The following is a 20,710-nucleotide window of genomic DNA, read 5'->3' as shown; positions in this document are numbered from 1 at the left end:
TGATGGTCGGATTCGCGTTTATCGTTGAAGGAATAAGCGTTACACCGAGGCCTGTACTCTGGAGCGGGGTTCGATTTGGAGGTGGAGGGTCCGTCATGGTCTGGGGCGGTGTGTCACAGCATCATCGGACTGAGCTTGTTGTCATTGCAGGCAATCTCAACGCTGTGCGTTAAAGGGAAGACATCCTCCTCCCTCATGTGGTACCCTTCCTGCAGGCTCATCCTGACATGATCCTCCAGCATGACAATGCCACCACCCATACTGCTCGTTCTGTGCGTGATTTCCTGCAAGACAGGAATGTCAGTGTTCTGACATTGCCAGCGAAGAGCCCGGATCTCAATCCCATTGAGCACGTCTGGGACCTGTTGGATCTGAGGGTGAGGGCTAGGGCTATTCCCCCCAGAAACATCTGGGAACTTGCAGGTGCCTTGGTGGAAGAGTGGGGTGACATCTCATAGTAAGAACTGGCAAATCTGGTGCAGTCCATGAGAAGAAGATGCACTGCAGTACTTAATGCAGCTGGTGGCCACACCAGATACTGACTGTTACTTTTGATTTTGACCCCCCTTTGATTAGGGACACATACAATTTATGTTAGTCACATGACTGTGGAACTTGTTCAGTTTATGTCTCAGTTGTTAAATCTTGTTATGTTCATTCAAATATTTACACATGTTAAGTTTGCTGAAAATAAACGCAGTTGACAGTGAGAGGACGTTTCTTTTTTGCTGAGTTTAGTAAGATTAGATAAATAAATAGGTCATAGTGGTGAAATAATTACAATTTAGCAATTAAACACTGGAGTGATAGTGCAGAAGATGAATGTGCAAGTAGAGACACTGTTGTGCAAAGGAGCAAAAAATAAATAACAATATGGGGATGAGGTAGTTGGGTGGGCTAATTTACAGATGGGCTGTGTACAGGTGCAATGATCGGTAAGCTGCTCTGACAGCTGATGCTTAAAGTTAGTGAGGGAGATATAAGACTCCAGCTTCAGTGATTTTTGCAATTTGTTCCAGTCATTGGCAGCAGAGAACTGGAAGGAAAGGCGGCCAAAGGAGGAGTTGGCTTTGGGGATGACCAGTGAAATATACCTGCTGGAGCGCGTGCTACGGGTGGGTGCTGCTATCATGACCAGTGAGCTGAGATAAGGCGGGGCTTTACCTAGCAAAGACTTATAGATGACCTGGAGCCAGTGGGTTTGGCGACGAATATGAAGCGATGGCCAGCCAACGAAAGCATACAGTTTGCAGTGGTGGGTTGTATATGGGGCTTTGATGACAAAACGGATGGCCCTGTGATAGATTACATCCAATTTGCTGAGCAGAGTGATGAGTAGAGTTTTGTAAATGACATCGCTGAAGTCAAGGATCGGTAGGATAGTCAGTTGTACAATGTTATGTTTGGAAGCATGAATGAAGGATGTTTTGTTGCGGAATAGCAAGCCGATTCTAGATTGAATTTTGGATTGGAGATGCTTAATGTGAGTCTGGAAGGAGAGTTTACAGTCTAACCAGACACCTAGGTATTTGTAGTTGTCCACATATTCTAAGTCAGAACCGTTCAGAGTAGTGATGCTAGACGGGAGGGTGTCGACAGCGATCGTTTTTTAGTTTTACTTGCATTTAAGAGCGGTTGGATGCCATAGAAGGAGTGTTGTATGTCATTGAAGCTCGTCTGGAGGTTTTTTTAACACAGTGTCCAAAGAAGGGCCAGAAGTATACAGAATGGTGTCGTCTGTATAGAGGTGGATCAGAGATTCACCAGCAGCAAGAGATGTATACAGAGAAAAGAGTCGGCCCAAGAAGTGAACCCTGTGGCACCCCCATAGAGACCGCCAGAGGTCCGGACAACAGGCCCTCCGATTTGACACTTCTGAGAAGTAGTTGGTGAACCAGGCGAGGCAGTCATTTGAGAAACCAAGGCTGTTGAGTCTGCCGAGAAGAATGAGGTGATTGACAGAGTCGAAAGCCTTGGCCAGGTCGATGAAGACGGCTGCACAGTATTGTCTTTTATCAATGGCGGTTATGATATCGCTTAGGATCTTGAGCGTTGCTGAGGTGCACCCATGACCCGCTTGGAACCCAGATTGCATAGCGGAGAAGGTACGGTGGGATTTGAAATGGTCGAAGATCTGTTTGTTAACTTGGCTTTCGAAGACTTTAGAAAGGCAGGGTAGGATAGATATAGGTCTGTAACAATTCTGGTCTAGAATGTCTCCCCCTTTGAAGAGGGGGATGACCGTGGCAGCTTTCCAATCTTCTCAGACGATCCTAAAGTGAGATTGAAAAGGATAGTGATAGGGGTTGCAACAATTATGGTGGATAATATTAGAAAGAGAGGGTCTAGATTGTCTAGCCCACCTGTTTTGTAGGGGTCCAGATTTTGCAGCTCTTTCAGAACATCAGCTGTCTGGATTTGGGAGAAGGAGAAATGGGGAAGGCTTTGGCAAGTTGCTTTGGGGGGTGCAGAGCTGTTGCCCGGGGTAGGGGTATCGTAGATTATCGTAGATTCATCGGTGGTCACAGTGTTTCCTAGCCTCAGTGCAGTGGGCAGCTGGGAGGAGGTGCTCTTATGCTCAATAACTTTTTTGAGTTTGTGCTACAGGATGCAAATTTCTGTTTGAAAAAGATAGCCTTCGCTTTCCTTTCCTGTATATTGGTTCTCATTAACTTCCCTGAAAAGTTGCATATCGCGGGGGCTATTCGATACTAATGCAGTACGCCACATTATGTTTTTGTGCTGGTCAAGGGCAGTCAATGTCACACCCTGATCAGTTTCACCTGTCCTTGTAATTGTCTCCACCCCCTCCAGGTGTCGCTTGTTTTCCCCAGTGTATTTATCCCTGTGTTTCCTGTCTCTCTGTGCCAGTTCTTCTTGTACGTTTCAAGTCAACCAATGGTTTTCCCCGTTCTCCTGCCTTTGCTATTCTCCTTTTTCTAGTCCTACCGGTTTTGACCCTTGCCTGTTTCTGGACTCTGTACCCGCCTGCCTGACCATTCTGCCTGCCTTGACCTCAAGCCTGTCTGCCACTCTGTGCCTCCTGGACTGGTTTTGACCTTTTGCCTGTCCACAACCATTCTCTTGCCTAATCCTTTTTGGATTATTAAACATCTTCAACTCCAACCATCTGCCTCATGTGTCTGCATCTGGGTCTCGCCTTGTGTAATGATAGTCAAGTCAGGAGTGAACCAAGGGCTATATCTGTTCTTTGTTCAACAATTTTTGAATGGGGCATGCTTATTTAAGATGGTGAGGAAAGCACATTTAAAGAATAACCAGGCATCCTCTACTGACGGAATGAGGTCAATATCCTTCCAGGATACCCGGGCCTGGTTGATTAGAAAGGCCTGCTCACTGAAGTGTTTTAGTGAGCATTTGACAGTGATGAGGGGTGGTCGTTTTACAGCCGACTCATTACAGACGCAGGCAATGAGGCAGTGATCACTGAGATCCTGGTTGAAGACAGCAGAGGTGTATTTAGAGGGCAGTTTCGTCAGGATGTTATCTATGAGGGAGCCCGTGTTTAAGGATTTAGGGTAGTATCTGGTAGGTTCCTTGATAATTTGTGTGAGATTGAGGGCATCTAGCTTAGATTGTAGGATGGCTGGGGTGTTAAGCATATCCCAGTTTAGGTCACCTAATAGTACAAACTGAAGATAAATGTGGGGCAATTAATTCACATACGGTGTCCAGGTGGTGACTGAGGTGGGTCTATAACAAGCAGCAACAGTGAGAGACTTATTTCTGGAAAGGTGGATTTTTAAAAGTAGAAGCTCAAACTGTTTTGGCACAGACGTAGATAGCATGACAGAACTCTGCAGGCTATCTCTGCAGTAGATTGCAACTCCACCCCCTTTGGCAGTTCTATCTTGGCGGAAAATGTTGTAGTTGGGGACGGACATTTCAGAATTTTTGGTGGCCTTCCTAAGCCAGGATTCAGACCCGGCTAGGACATCAGGGTTGGCGGAGTGTGTTATAATAAAACAAACTGAGGGAGGAGGCTTCTGTGTTAATTAACAGGCTTCTATGTTAACATGCATCAAACCAAGGCTTTTAAGGTTACAGAAGTCAACAAAAGATAGCACCTGGGGAATAGGAGTGGAACTGGGGGCTACAGGGCCTGGGTTAACCTCTACATCACCAGAAGAGAACAGAGGAGGAGTAGGATAAGGGCTAAAGGCTATAAGAACTGGTTGTCTAGTGTGTTGGGGACAGATGGAGCAGATTTCTGGGTGTGGTAGAAAAGATTCAGGGCATAATGTACAGACAATAGTATGGTAGGATGTGAGTACAGGGGAGGTAAACCTAGGAGTTGATTGACGATGAGAGAGGTTTAGTCTCTGGAGGCACAAGTTGAGGTCTGGGGTGTGTGTGGGGTGGGACAAAAGAGCTAACTATGGCATTTTGAGCGGGACTGAGGGCTCTACAGTGAAATAAAACAGTAAGAACTAGCCAAGACAGCAGTAGACAAGGCATATTTACATTGGAGAGGCATAAAGCAAACACAGGTGTTGATTAGGAGAGCTAAGACAACAACTTTTCATGTGAATTACACGATTTTCATCACAATGCATTTTGTGTGTATACCACACTTTTCTTTCTTCATAACGCATTTGTATATATTATACAAATTCCAATTTGTTGTGGCTAACTTTAGCTAGGCTCGGGGTTAGGGTCTTTGCTAGGTAAAGCCCCGCCTTATCTCAGCTCACTGGTCACCATAGCAGAACCCACCTGTAGCATGCGCTCCAGCAGGTATATTTCACTGGTCATCCCCAAAGCCAAATTCTCTTTGGCCGCCTTTCCTTCCAGTTCTCTACTGCCAATGACAGGAACGAATTGCAAAAATCACTGAAGCTGGAGTCTTATATCTCCCTCACTAACTTTAAGCATCAGCTGTCAGAGCAGCTTACCGATCATTGCACCTGTACACAGCCCATCTGTAAATTAGCCCACCCAACTACCTCATCCCCATATTATTTTTTCCCTTTGCACAACAGTATCTCTACTTGCACATTCATCTTCTGCACATCTATCACTCCAGTGTTTAATTTCTAAATTGTAATTATCTTGCCACTATGGCCTATTTATTGCCTTACCTCCGTAATCTTACTACATTTGCACACACTGTATATAGATGTTTCTATTGTGTTATTGACTGTACGTTTGTTGATCCCATGTGTAACTCTGTGTTGTTGTCTGTGTCGCACTGCTTTGCTTTATCTTGACCAGGTCGCAGTTGTAAATGAGAACTTGTTCTCAACTCGCCTACCTGGTTAAATAAAGGTTAAATATATTTTTTTAAAGGGTTAGGGTTAGTTAACATGCTAGCTAAGTTGTTAAAGGTTTAGGAGTTTGGTTAAATGGTTATGGTAGTTGCAAAGTAGCTAAAAAGTAGTAAGTAGTTGCAAAGTAGCTAATTAGCTAAATGTATGATGAGATTTGAACACACACTTTGTGTTGCTAGATGTTCACTTTATACACTCACCCATCCTCCCTGACCAACCTCTCTCTTATTGTTTCTGTCTTAAGTAACCTACTGTCTTTATCTGTAATTGAAATGCACTGTATGCAAAACAAATATTTTAAGCAATTAGTGTCTATTTCACAATAATCTGTGATATTGGGTTGAATAAAGTTGCACCCTATGGTCCAAACAGCCAAAACCCAAACAGAAATAATACAGAATTAAAAAAGATATATAATTAGGGAACTGCTCTGCTTCAAGTTATTTGTCTGCTAACCTTTGACTCTGTTTGTTGTAAGTGCATCACAGGCCCGAACAAAAAGCTACAATTATTTTATTAGCAGCTAATTATATGTACAGTTGACGATATGACTGGTCAATTTTTTATGGCAAATCAGAATTAATTGGCATTTTAAGAAAACCACGTGCAGTCCTGGGATAACCTAGCTGCCAATTACGCTCCTGAGCATTGTGTTTTATCCTGCAAGATGAAAACCCAGGCCGTCTATCAGCCCCTTATCGGAAGCAACAGAGAACATGAACATTTCACTGTGTTGTTCCTAATCAGCCAGCGCTAGGCTGAGCTAAACTGGGCTAGGAGAGCCTGAGATGTAAACAAACCAGCATAAACAAAGCATGGAGGACGAGCAAGGGAAGGAGTGAGCGCTGGAGTTGAGGCTGGCCTGGTATACTAGCGCTGACGAAGCTACTTCTGTCTGAAACCAACTGCGCTGTCACACAAACACACGCACACACCCAAACACTCACCCAATTAAATACTAAATAATGTGCACACAAGCCCAGACAGACAAGCAAGAAAATGAACATAAAGCCAGACATACAAGGACACACAATCGAACACACATAAACTACTGAAAATAAGTGAGTCAAAAAATCTGAAGACAAAAAGGCATAACTAGACAGAGAATAATATAAGCAATGTGTTAAATCAGTGAACACTGAAGCTAGAACAGTTTACTTTTATTAAAATAAAATAGTTTCTTTATTGACTAAGGTGTTCTGATTGACCAGCACCAGCCCTGTGTACCTGGACCACTACCACTCTGTTCCTCTTCTCGTTTCCTCAAACAAATTGGCCAGAGTAATTGAAAAAGCAGGACAATGCCATTTAAACGAGCGAACTGCTTCAACTAGGGCTCACCTTCCTGTAGTGTGTGTGTGCGTGTGCGTGTGCGTGTGTGTGTGTGTGTGTGTCTGTGTGTGCGCGTGCGTGCGTGTGTGTGTGTGTGTGTGTGTGTGTGTGTGTGTGTGTGTGTGTGTGTGTGTGTGTGTGTGTGTGTGTGTGTGTGTGTGTGTGTGTGTGTGTGTGTGTGTGTGTGTGTGTGTGTGTGTGTGTGCGTGTGGTGTGCGTGTGTGCGTGTGTCCCAGTCTGTTTGTTGGTGGCTGGCCAGAAAAGAGAGAGGGAAACAGGCTTGTAAATGAGGAAAGTGTTCTCCTCACACAGCTAGCTCCTGAAGAGAGGTAGTGTGGGGAAAATTAGCTTGAAAAAGAGAGATTCTGCCGACAGTTGATTTAGGCGTGTTCAAACAAACACACACACAATTTGAGGTGCATAAACATAGATCATGGGCCAATTTGGAGGATCCACACTAGACTGGTCCTGACCCAAAAATCCTGGGGGTGAACTGAGGTACAGCTCACAGTCGATTACAAACCTGTTTTTCCACATGTATACAGTATCCTTGTTGATATGGAACGGCAAACATACAACCTCTTCTCTGGGGTTGAAATAAAATACATTATACACTGGGTGATTTGAGCCCTGAATACTGATTGGCTTACAGCTGTGGTATATCAAACCATATACCATGGATATGACAAAGCATTTATTTTTACTGCTCTAAATAGGTTGGTAGCCAGTTTATAATAGCGATAAGGCATTTCGGGGCTTTGCGTTGCGTCGTGCCAAGAACAGCCCTTAGCCGTGGTATATTGGCCATATACCACACCCCCTTGTGCCTTATTGCTTAATTATACTATTGTATGAAAATATAAACATTATAACCTGAGTTCAATTACAAGCAACCTGTGCATAACATACTGTACATTTTAATAATAATAAGATATATTTTTTAATTTAAATCCTCTAGAGATATCTTCTGCCTGTAAATGAATGTGTATGATCTTGTGTATTTTTCTGCACCCATTATCCAATCTTTAACCCACAGAGGTCTTTAAATAATAGGGAGAAATATCATTACTAAAATGTATTTACCAATTACAATTTGAAAGGCGTTATTCTCTGAGGCTGAAGGAGAGGCTTATTATCTAAATGGCTGCACAGCTCGGCTACGGTATGTATCATATCCAATCATTACCTTCCAAGGGCTAACTATTATTATAGCCACGGCAGTTCACAATGTTTGGATGGCATGGAAAATTGTAATAAATACACCATACCGCTATTCTGAAACATGGCATAATCTTACAAATGACTTTGAATTATTTTCCTGTACAGTAATGTAAGACAAAATGTACCGTGTATGATGTGTTGTCGATACGTAGCACAGCGGTTGGTGTGTATCCCAAAATATTATTAACAATTGTGGAATGAAACCTACTGTGGCATGTGGTAATAAAGAATATTACGAAATAGGCTTTCACATTTCCTAAATTATGAATGTACTAAAACTACTTCAGACAAAGAGTTTATGATCTGTTGAATGACATGTCTAAGATATCAAATATGGGCTATAATTACTATGGAATTACTAGGCCCACTACAATGATAACAGTAATCAAGATCCCCCCCATGCACACAGGTCTTCCTGGGAACTACAGAAATGTACCGTTTTGTTTGGAAGAGGGAGACCGACCGAGAGTAGGCTACACCTCCACTTTGCCCTGGGGTCAAATATCTGGGTCATATTCAGCAGAGCGCATCATTGAGAACAAAAATGCATTCACACATAATAACACAACCAGAGGCATACTGTTTGTATACCACTCTTCTTTATTCAATAGCTTAGAAGATAAGGCTGGGCGATATGACCTAAAAATCCTATCTAGATTTTTTTTGTACATTTTCTCTACATAAGCTTTGTTGCGCAATTAAAGGTCAATACACTGCAATTCTAACAGTCAGGAAGAATCTGATAAATTATACCTAGGCTAAATATAAGCCTTCCACAACCATAAGACCCACTAATAATTAAATCTTGGTATTTTACCCCCTTTTTCTCCCCAACTTTGTGATATCCAATTACGATCTTGTCTCATCGCTGCAACTCCCCAACGGGCTCAGGAGAGGCGAAGTTCGAGTCATGCGAAACATGACCCACCAAATCGCTCTTCTTAACACCCGCCCGCTTAACCCGGAAGCCCCAATGAGTCAGAGGAAACACTGTTCAACCAACGACCAGAAGTCAGCCTGCAGGCGGTCGGCCCGCCACTAGGAGTCGCTAGAGCGCGATGAGCCAAGTAATGCACCCCCGGCCAAACCCTCCCCTAACCTAACCCGGATGACGCTGGGCCCTATGGGACTCCCGGGTTATGGCCGGTTGTGACACAGCCTGGGATCGAACCCTGGTCTGCAGTGACGCCTCAAGCACTACGATGCAGTGCCTTAGACCGCTGGCGCCACTCGGGAGGCATAATTTCATCATTTTGTTTAACCTACTTTTTTTGCAATAATCACTGATCTGGCTTTCAAGTCTGTCTATGAAAATGCCCTTTTTGTTACAAAGTTAACACGATGCACATCCACTAATAATGGCCAACTTGTTGTAGCAGGCATTATAGAAATTTAACACAGGTCTCAAACAATCTCTCAAGCACAAGCTCACATGCTAGTGAATAGCCAGCTGATATTTATATTTCATGTCTAGCCATCGTGGATCTATTTCCTTGCTAACAAGGTAGAACAGTTGAACTGTTATGAACACACCCTTCTGTCTGTCTCCAACTGTTTGAGCAACATAACTTGTTCACTTTGTTTAGATATTGAAATCAAGTGGCCTTCCTGGATAGGATGATGCTTATTTCTCAGCATGAGAACGAGTTGCCAATTCCTTATATAAATGCATATTTTTATACTGATTGCACATGTATAAAACACAGACTAACTCAGTTAGCACAAAACAGTCTGTGAAGGGCCAGCTCTAGCCTTTTGGGGGCCTTAAGCCCCCCCACCCCCCCAAGCGGGCATATATTGTTTTGCGCTCCCCTCTTGATGGCAGAGAGAAAAATGACTCACCCCTTTTTATTTGTTTTTACACTGCTGCTACTCGCTGTTTATTATCTATAGTCACTTTACCCCTACCTACATGTAATATTATTCCAATTACCTCAACTAACCTGTGCCTCCACACATTGACTCAGTACCAATACCCCCTGTATATAACCTCGTTATTGTTATTTCTACTTTGCACATTCTTCCACTGCAAATCTACCATTCCAGTGTTTTACTTGCTATATTGTATTTACTTTGCCACCATGGACTTTTTTTTGCCTTTACCTCCCTTATCTCACCTCATTTGCTTACATCGTATATAGACTTGTTTCTACTGTATTATTGACTGTATGTTTGTTTTACTCCATGTGTAACTCTGTCGTTGTATGTGTCGAACTGCTTTGCTTTATCTTGGCCAGGTCGCAATTGTAAATGAGAACTTGTTCTCAACTTGCCTACCTGGTTAAATAAAGGTTAAATAAAATAAATACATTTAAAAAATGTTATTTTATTGTGTTCCTTTTTTTAAACTTTAGTTTATTTAGTAAATATTTTCTTAACTCTTATTTTTCTTAAAACTGCATTGTTGGTTAAGGACTTGTAAGTAAGCATCTCACAGTAAGGTCTACACCTGTTGTATTCAATGCATGTGACAAATACAATTTGATTTGAGTTTTAAAGCACGTTTTCTGCAGTTATACACATTTTGCCACGTGGCAGAGAGAAAATTGAGCAATTTTATAACACATTTCATGCAATTCTATTCATTTTGCCATGGGGCAGAGAGACATTTTTGCAGTTTCAAAACACGTTTTCAGCAGTTCTACACATTTTGGCATGCGGCAGAGAGACATTTTAGCAATTTAATAACACATTTCATGCTATTCTACAAATGTTTGCCATGGGGCAGAGAGACATTTTTGCAGTTTTAAAGTGAATTTGCTACCCATTCTGCCATGGGGTGCAAATAGGTTTTTGCCACGTTAAAGCAAATGTCCTGCAATTCTACACATTTTGCACATGACTTATGCCATGATATCTGAGTGAGTGACTAACAATATCAATGGGTGCCCACTGTAGGTCAGGGTCCCTGGGCACGTGCCCTGCTCGCCCGGTCGGTATTCGGCCGTGATTACTGCAAGTTTAGATAACTGGCTAGGCTGACTTAACAATCTAAACATTGTTAGCTCACATGGCTAATTGAGTGACTGTCAGTGTCTGATAAAACAAGAGCAAAACTGCTAAAGCACAATAAAATGTCGAACTGGCAACTTGTGTATTCTGCTATTCTAACTCTCAACAGTAAATTGCAACCCGAATGTGTAAAAAAAAAAATACGTTTATGTCGCCTGGAGCCAGCCCTGAATATGTGGCTAAAATCCTGCTAGTGGTATGTGGTACAGCAATGCAGCACACAACAGAAACTGAGCATTCCTTTTCCACAACATGTTCATTCATACAGTACTCTAGTTTTCGTAGGGTCTGCTCTGGGGGGGGGGCTTGGTGTCTGTGTGCAAATGGGAAGGTGCACAGTGCACACAGCACAGAAGGAGACCAAAAAGACAGAATGCTCATAAAAACAAACAAAAACCTAATTTGGAACATCGCGCTAAAACATCAAATCGAGTTAATCGAATTCATTCGATATATCGCCCAGCCCCATTAGAAGACGACGTTCTATCTGTAGGCATAGTTGTGAATGGTCCATCCCGCTCTCACCATGCCCCGGGTCGCGCACCTGAACAGAGGGTTCAGCTCGATTTACATTAGCAGCGCTCAGCACACAGTTGGGAGATGGAGCGCCAATCAGATGGCAGATTTGATGTCAACTCAGAGGCAGCCGTCTGGAGAGTATTACAGCCACTTTACCTCCAATTCAAATTCCAAACCTTGCGATGGAGACCAATAGCGCAGGCGGACAGCGTGGTATACAGACACGTCTCGCCTTTGATAGTCATAGCAGCTATTCTATTTGTGCAAACATCGATTAATAATTAAAATATATGACATTTTGAAGATAGCAATATGACATTATTGTAATGCAAACCAATATGAATGAATAAAGTCTATAATTCGACGAGAGCCTATACAGCGCGTCCTTCCAGAGGGCGTTTTGCAACGTGTCTCCAACCACGTCAGCAAGAGAGCGAATCTCCAACGCCATTAATTGTTTTTCATTTAAAAAATAATATCTTACACAAATAAAGCTATTCAATTCAAAAGGCTGTGGTAAAGAATAAACACATAGTATAAGCAAATGCATTGCATCGATTTTAACCAAATAAATATTAATAATGATAATTTTACTCCGTTTTACGCGCCTTTACGCGCAAAATGATATTTAGTTCCCAAGTCTATATTTACGCTTCATGGACTAATAAATTAATTGTGTAAAATAGATGTTATGAATGACAATGTATTGCATACATACGTGACTGACAGACTATTGTTTTTCGCGCAAGAGTGACCTTGAGCAGATCTGAAACCAGACAGTATTCTCTTCTACAATTACTTTACCTGTAGATGAATATTAGAAGTGCAATATTCACCAGCACACAGCATATTTATTTTAAGTCAAGAGAGACAAGTTATTACAGTGCAATAATACATGTAACCTAGGCCTAGTGCATTTCAACAACTCTGCCAGACAGCTCATGCCAGGTGTGACACAGAGTGCCTCTCAAGTTAATGAGCTACAGCTGAGTTTGTAAAACTAGTACTCACCTGTGGTCTGCTGATACCTTGCCCTCCGTTTCCAGGACTCATGGACGGGTGATTTCTCTGTTGCCCTGGCCAGCCATGGGTTGTGGAGCCATACTGAGAAGTCATGTCTTTGCCTAAGCCGATGCCAGCTTGTTGTTGTGCAGAGGGACTGTTATAGTCTTGATGATAGCCACTGCCATAACCTCGCATCATTGGACTTGGAGACGTCAGCAGTTGGTTTAGAGTTGGGGTGGCTCCCGAGGGATGCTGAGTATGTCCTGGGAATCTCTGAAAGCCCCCAACACTTCCACCAGAACCGGAGGAAGCAGCTCCCATAGCAGCCTTGACATGGCTAGCTGGAGCGTTGCTGCCAGGGCCAATCAGCATGTTACTGCCCTGTCTGGACGGTGCCATCATACCGTAGCCCGCTCCACCGTAGCCCTGCCGGTAGCCAGGGTAGTGGTTGTACTGGCTGTTGTGGTATCCTTCGTGGGAGTTGTGCACTGGGTCCATGTTGTTGGGTCCCGAGGAGTGCATCATCCCCATCCCAGTGTTTTGTCCGCCATGTTGATCATAGCAGGCCCCTACTCTGGAAGTGCCATAGTAGTTATTAAACTCTGAAATAGCGCTGTTCCCTCCTGCGCTCTGGGGCTGGCTGCTGATGTCGGTCGTTGGTCCCAAGTTGGCATGTTCATACCTGGCACCCATTCGCTCCCCTGGTTTACAGGTATGATCCCCTTCACCTTTACTCAGCATCTGCTGCTCTGTCTGGCTCGCCAAAACACCCCTCTTCCCTCCGTGGTGCTGATTCTCACTCTCTCCCCTTGTCGCTTGGCTGTTGTTGATGTTGTTACTTTGTATCTGGCGCTGCTGATGCTGAGGAAACGGGTTAAATTGTGACTGCTGTTGCGGCGGCGTGAGGTGCTGAGGGGGATCTCCACTCACATTGTTCTGTTTATGGTTTGCTATCAAACCCGTCTCCATTCCCTCCAGAGAGGTCGTCGAATTTGACGATGTTATGGTATTTCCACTCTCCTTCTCCCGTGTGTCAGAATTGTTATTCGGAGAAGTTGAATTGACCATGTTGAGCTCGTTTTGGTGGTGATGGTCTACATTATTCATTGTGTTAGTCCCATCTCCAGCTCCAAGCATTGCTCCAGATCTCGATATAGTTCCTCCTCCCGATTTCCCCGAATGTATCTCTTGCCCCAAACTGCCAGACAATTTATTTTTCTTGTTATTAGTTGTCGTCGGTGCTGATGCCACTTGCGCAGCCATTGTCACTTAAACATTTCAGACAGGGACACTGACCCACGAGAAGAACACTCTCACACATAAAAAAACAGACTGAGGAAAAAGTCAAGCAGGTAAAAAATCTTCAATTGAAATACGAAGCTCTGTTCTAGCGCTGTAATGCTCGTAATAATCCGCGGTGAAATGAGTCGCTGACAGCCGCGGCTGTGGCGCTGTCAGTGAGGCATCATGCTGAAAGTTTGTTGTCCAGGTTTAAATGAAACTTTTTTCCTCCAACCCGGATATGGGTAAGTGCATGTCTCCCGGAGCCCTTCTGGCCCAGCATGGCATGAGAGAGAGTAGGCTCCACCAGCTATTATCCCCCTCCAGGGTCCAACGCGCATCACAAGGAAAACCCGGACTGGAGTTTCCTATGTTATCCATCGAAGGAAAGTCACTATAATTTTGCAAAAGACAAATGTTGAATTATAGCATGGTATCAGGAGGAAATATTTATATTGAAAAGAGGAATAGCCAACATAATATACCACGTTTAATTTTATACCAATATTATGTTGGAACGTAGGCTAGGGCTACCTCTCAGAGTGGCTTGTGTCCTCTAAAGATGGGCAGCTCCATTTTAAATTCATGCCAAAACTCCAGATCTGGGTTTGAGTGTTGCCTGCTCTACTCCGCTCTGCACTCCCTCGGCTCAATCCAGTTTCTGCAGCTCTGAAAGACAGACACGCAACCACAGACGCTGCTGAGCGCAATAATGTTGCCATCAGAATAAGTACGTAATCACACGCTGTAACTGCCCTAGTCGAGATGTGAAATGTAACCACACACATTTGAATCATCTTCAGCCGTTATGAGCACATTGCTTTGTATCCTCTTGATGTTGAATAGGCTCCAGAATTTAAACACGAGTGACGTCACTGCCCTTGCTTATTATGTCCCTTTATTTTCCCTTTGTCTGTTCTCTCAGCTTGTTTCGTTTTGGGTGAAATGTATACATTGATCTAACGATTTCACGCATAAAGGGTCACACCGGACAGAGCACAGGCCTTTAGAACAGAGTAACTAGCAGTGGATTATCTGATGTAAGCCTCTTTTTGTCTTTTCTTGGAAAACAGAATTCACCATAGTGAGTACTATGTAACAGACTGCATGTACCATTTGTACTACAATATAATTGCATAAGTTACTCCCTGGTAGTTCCCTACAATAATGACAGGGCCTATGTAATTAATGTAACATTTGGCCAAATATAGTAAAAACATTGGATGCGAGAGTCCTTTGGGGTTTACATAGGTAGAGGGAGAGCAGCTCACTTGACGGAGATTACTAACAGCGGAAACGCTGTATCAAATTGATATGGAGACGGTTCATTACAGAAGTAGGATGATGATGATAGCAATAATGGCGAAGATTGATGCTGATGAGGATGACAGTGAAAACGGTGAAGATGATGCTGATGATGATGATGACGGCACACAATCGAGGAACACATTTCTCGTAAACGTACATTATATCCCATGTCATAGCAAGCTTTTGAATGTGACATTTTGACCTGACTGCTCTGAGTGAATGAGACTCCTCTCGCTCACTGTCATCTGCAGCTCCCATCGACAGTAGGGACCTAGAAAGACCCCTGGTGGAGACAGAGTGTAAGCACAAGTAGACCAGACATGAAAAAGAACATTGAAGTGAACCTGATGTTATAGTTAAGAAATAAGGCATATGAGGGAGTGTGGTATATGGTCAATATACCACGGCTAAGGGCTGTTCTTATGCATAACGCAATGCGGAGTGCCTGGATACAGCCCTTAGCTGTGGTATATTGGCCATTTACCACAAACTCCCGAATTGCCTTATCGCTATTATAAACTTGTTACCAATGTAATTAAAACAGTAAACAAGTAGCGGTGGTATGCGGTCTGATATACCATTGCTTTCAGCCAATCAGCATTCATGGCTCCAACGGCCCGGTTTAAAACACTCGTTGGAAAGCAGAAAAGTGAAAGCAAAATACATCAATAGAGTCTCTTCCCCATTAGTCTTGATGGGTCCATATGGTAAAGAGTAACAGAGATTAGATCATGATAGTAAAGTACACAGTCCTGACACTATCTAGCGTTTAGAACTGCCTGCCTGCCCAGACATCACAGCATCAAGAGCAGATGGCAGAGAAGGAACAGCTTGATCAGGTGACTCTAGGACACCCTGGGTAGAGTTCACCTTTACGTTGGTGTGTAGTTTGTGTGTGTGTGTGTGTGTGTGTGTGAAGATTTGCAAGGACATTGTAACAGCATTATCTTGAGGGTGTTACAGATCATTAAGAATATTATAGTTAATGGTGAAATATGTGGTAATATGACACATTGCTCTTGTATATGAAAGTGTTGCTTTGGGTGTGTCATGGTAGCTTTACAACTAAAATATTCCACTCTGCTCATTATCAAGCGCACTGTTCTCGCATTAATCCGCAGACACACTGATCTGTTTGAATGAGAAGAGGAACAATGGCTCAGCGCATTTGCATTTATGTTTAATTTATAACTTTCAGGGCCTCCTGATGCAGCAAGATTGAAACAATCATTTCACACAAACACAGTGAAGGGGAGGGACCAAATTAATACAGATCTGGGTTTTAATGTATTTCTCAATGTCTGTGTGTGTGACAGACAGACAGACAGACAGACAGACAGACAACACACACACACACGCACACATGCACACACACACACACACACACACACACACACACAGAGAGAAACAAACAGGCGTAGGCCTTGAATCCATGGGGGGATAACATGCCACTATTCTAGTCTGTCAGGAGGCTGGGGGCTGTTCAGGGGGAATCTGCCGGGATCTTCCTCAGCAGAGAACACAGCACAGCAGCAGCACAAGCCTGCCTGCCTGGCCAAGCACAGAAATTGGGTCAGCCTGAAAAACAGCTCAGGATGCAGCCCTCTTCCACAGCGCCAGTATGTGAGTGTGTGTGTGTGTGTGTGTTTGTGTGCGCGCACACGTTTGTTTGAATGTGTAAGAGGGAGACAGAGGGGTATGAGGTGTTTGCATGTGTCTCTATGTGCAAGAGATAGGAATAAAATGGCAGCCATTTCTATGGGTCTGTCAGCACATGTAAAAAAGCCAGCTTGCCATTGTGAGCACACCTTGGCTTGAGGAAGCAAGTCAGATTGATCCATAGTCTTTTAATTTCAGGGTTGGGTAAATAACAGCATTTGCATTGATCCGTCTGCAAGAACAGGCAGGGAGGCAGTGAGGACCTGAGTGTGTGTATGTGTGTGTTTGTGTCTGCATACACAAACAGGGAGCTTTAGTCCCCAGGCAGGTGGAATGCAATAAACAATACATTACATACTATTTGATTTAAAAAATGCATAAATTGAGTAAAACCTAACTAAACCTGGAGACCACAAGCGACTATGTGTGCCATACTGCATGCTAAGACCACGTTTCAGTACGTTCAGTGTATGTGTACGATACAAACACGATACAAATGATACAAACACTAATTGTTCTCCACATGAAGAGCAGAGGAAGAGAGAAACAGAGAGAGAGAAAGATGGTGAGAGGGGAAACAGAGTTCCTGTCCATGCGGCGAGGTGGCAGAGCCCACAGCCTCCCTCCTTGATGGCTGTCACTTGTCCTCTCTTCACAGAGACTCCTGTGCAGAGCACTGTGTGAAGTGTCCCCCAAGAGGCACACATCCAAAGACTGCCTTTACAAGATCCCCACTGAGCTGAGCCCACTTTTAACTGCCTGGGAAGAACTTCTACTGCTTTTGATGCTGTCAAAACGTAATGGGGAGAGTTTGCAGCTTAGTCCATACAGTACTATACCATACTCACTTACACGGACTTCAGAAAGTATTCACACCCCTTGAATTTTTCAACATTTTGTCGTGTTACATCCTGAATTTGAAATTTATTGAGATTTTGTGTCACTATGTTATTATGGGATATTGTGTGTAGAGATGGGTGAGAGACATTTTTTTTTTAAATCCATTTTGAATTCAGGCGGTAACAAAACAAAATGTGGAATAAGTCAAGGGGTATGAATACTTTATGAAGGCACTGTATACTTCAAAGTGAAATACCTCACAGGCATGGTTTACTGACATGATTTAAAAACACTGAATATAGGTACTTGTCTTTCATTTAGATTTTCCTCTTGGAGCGATCATGCCTACATGGAGCCTAGAGTTCAAAGGTTGTATAGCAACGCAACAGTTTAAGGGCACGTCTGCCAACAGTGCCCACACCATGTCAAGGTCCTAGCTGTAGAGAGAGAATCCATACAAGGGCGTGGGACTGGTTTCAACTCCTCCAAGTCATAGAGCACTTTCATAAAAAACCAGGGCATTTGGAACGATTCTGAATGAAGCTAATTAGGTTTGTGCTTTGTTTGTTGTTCAGGAGGCAAGATCAAAGTGATATTTCACCAATTTGTGTCATCAGCTGTGGTGGAGGGAGAGGAAGGTTTGAGAGAATGCATGCAGATGACTCTCCTCAGGTTGGGCTTATGCTAGGGACACAATCAAAACAAAATAATCATAAATAATAATACAAATGATCAGAAAATGAAACAAAATAGAAACATTTTGGCTTTATTACCATTTTATTACTAGGAACACAATTTGATTGCTTGAGATTTGGATTTGTGTTTTTCCGAGCTTCCATCTTAGTTCAGAGCACTTTCCTTTCAGGCCTGCCGTCTCGTCCACCACTCAGCCCATGTGGGACAAATCAAAGGGATCTCCATGGCTTGACCCAGGAACTTGCCGCAGGAGAGCAAGTGGCTGTTTTGATCTCATCTAATATTTATGAATAACTTCCTTGGTATTTCATACGCTCTGTATCCCTCTGCTTTCACGGTGTTACACAATGATGTCTTAGGGATATGGCTGAGATCAAACACACGCCACGCTTCAGAATACAAAATGCGTCCTCCGTAGCCCGAGAGAAAGTAACTCGTCTAACGCAGCGTCTAACGCAGTGTGATTGAAACACAAGCTCGGCTAGCCCAGGATACAGTTTGATGGTATTTGTTTTTGTGTTGCTGTCAAAGGAATGAAAGAGCACGGAGAGAAAACGCTGTCACTGTATGAGGCCTACTGTACAATACCGATGGCTCTCTGTGTACACTGCAGTGCATCCAGAGAAGAGTTTAAATCCCACTGTCTGCCTCTCTCACGGTAGCACCGAAGACTTCACCAGCCACAGCCAGGCATTCAAGGCTTTTTTTGTTCAGTAATGGCGTCAGATGTGAGCGACGATCTCTCCATAAAAGTCAAGTGTGCTCCCGTTATTTGCCGAAAGTGGCCTGATTCTGAGGCCCTTTTGTTAGGCTAATGGAGGCTAGGCGACACAGATACTGTAATTACAACAGAGACGATTGGTCTGATAATATTCAGAGCCAAGTGGGTAATTTGAGGCTGATGCGTTGAAGGGAAGGAGGGGAGTGGTGGGGGAGGAGAGAGGAGGACGGGTTGTTGCTTCCTTGTGTCGTCGCCTATTGCCCGTCAACCTAATCATTCCCCAGTGCTGCTGAGACAAGAGAGCAAAGAGCCAAGACACAGGCTCAGCTGTTAGAATACTAATGACATGGACCTCTCCGCTCTCTCCTGTTAGACAGACAGACAGGAGGGATTATAGGGCATCAACAGGTGTTGACATTAACACCACATGTTACTCACAGGCCTTCATCTTTACGTACGCTCTCATACCTTTTCTCATATACAGTACTCAGTCTTCTCAGTCAGCCATTTCATCCAAAATTAGATTGATAATTAGGCCCACTGATAATTGAGTATAGGCTAAGTAAGTCCAGTTGGTTCATTCTTAGAACATGACATTTTCATTTCCCTAATGTAACCGATTTTAAGAGAAGGCCCATAAACACCAGTGTGTCAGGGGTTCGGGCTATGGCTTCCCTTTAGCCATGGTGAGGAGGACTGAAACAATCAACCTATCACAATCAATGATAGCAGAGTGGCAGAGGAGCAGGCCGACATGCAGACACGACAGTCACTCAGCAAGCCTGTGCCTATTCTGCCAACAAACATAATCAAAGACTTCTCCCCTGAGTGATCTGTCCAAACAATTAAAAAAGAGCCTCTTTGTATCACACTGGCACTTGTGTCACCAAGGATATGAAAGCAGGCTGGTATCGGCAAAATTGCACGCTCCCCGCCTCTAGTGACAACCAGGAAGAGAGGCATCCCTCCACAGGAGACAGGGCGGTGGTGTTAAAATTTAAATATGTTTTGACACAAAATCAAAAGTTGATCAATATTTGAATAGAGAGACTCCCTGATCCATATGAACATTTGTTAAGCCGCAGCGTGAACCAGACAGACAGCCTGAACAACACACCCAGCTAGACGCTTTTGACGTCCTCACCAGATATGTCGTTTTTCATCGTATTATTTTTCTTTTGAAAATGAGCTATCATCCCCCAGTCACATTCATCGCCCATTTCCTAGCATCTAAGTCCCATGAAATAAAAATATCCAATGATCAATGACTTTTGTGTGTAATACCTGTTTTAAACCAGTTCAAACATCCATAGGACACTGTCCACTCCTTTCTGGACTAGCTCTCTTCTAATCTAGTTAGTCACATAGAAGTATAGATGTTTGGGACAAAGATCACATGCTACAGTGTTGATGTGATCCTTCTGAATGTTGAACTGATCAGTTTGAGAATGCCAACCTGCAAATCACCAACATCCACCTGTTATCTGGGAGCCTAAACCAGAACGGAACTCAATTATTTAAACCAAAGGGGAAATGAAGTCTAAATGGCACACCGTCTCATTTAGTATGACAAGGCTTTTGGCTATGACAAATGCTCTTTTTACGTTAATAAGCTTGATTCAGCCTTATAAATAATTGGAACCAAGTCCATTTCATGGAACTGAACTCTACCAAAATGTAATACACAGGATGAAATTCATAATCTCCTGACAAATGGGGAGAGGTTTTTAAAAGCAGGACCTCAATTACGCACAGTTACAAATTAGCATGTTTAATGCACCAGAATTTCTTAATAAAGAATAAAAGTCAGAGAGCTAAAAACAAA

At 43.3% G+C, this 20,710-nt stretch overlaps 1 protein-coding gene across 4 annotated transcripts in view; it reads right to left on the bottom strand.

The window, feature by feature from the left end:
* LOC109903937 (AT-rich interactive domain-containing protein 1B) overlaps nt 1-13,924 on the bottom strand; it is a 230,646-nt gene extending 216,722 nt beyond the window's left edge. For all 4 annotated transcript variants that reach the window (XM_031788275.1, XM_031788277.1, XM_031788276.1 and 1 more), the window contains exon 1: nt 12,387-13,924. In XM_031788275.1, coding sequence (XP_031644135.1) covers nt 12,387-13,643 — 1,257 coding nt within the window. In that variant the 5' untranslated portion in view covers nt 13,644-13,924. The remainder of the gene's footprint in view (nt 1-12,386) is intronic.
* Nucleotides 13,925-20,710: the final 6,786 nt, after the last annotated feature.

The sequence above is a fragment of the Oncorhynchus kisutch genome, linkage group LG14 (genome assembly GCF_002021735.2).
Source record: "Oncorhynchus kisutch isolate 150728-3 linkage group LG14, Okis_V2, whole genome shotgun sequence".
NCBI classification, from domain to species: domain Eukaryota; kingdom Metazoa; phylum Chordata; class Actinopteri; order Salmoniformes; family Salmonidae; genus Oncorhynchus; species Oncorhynchus kisutch.
This window is presented reverse-complemented; position numbering and strand designations above follow the sequence as displayed.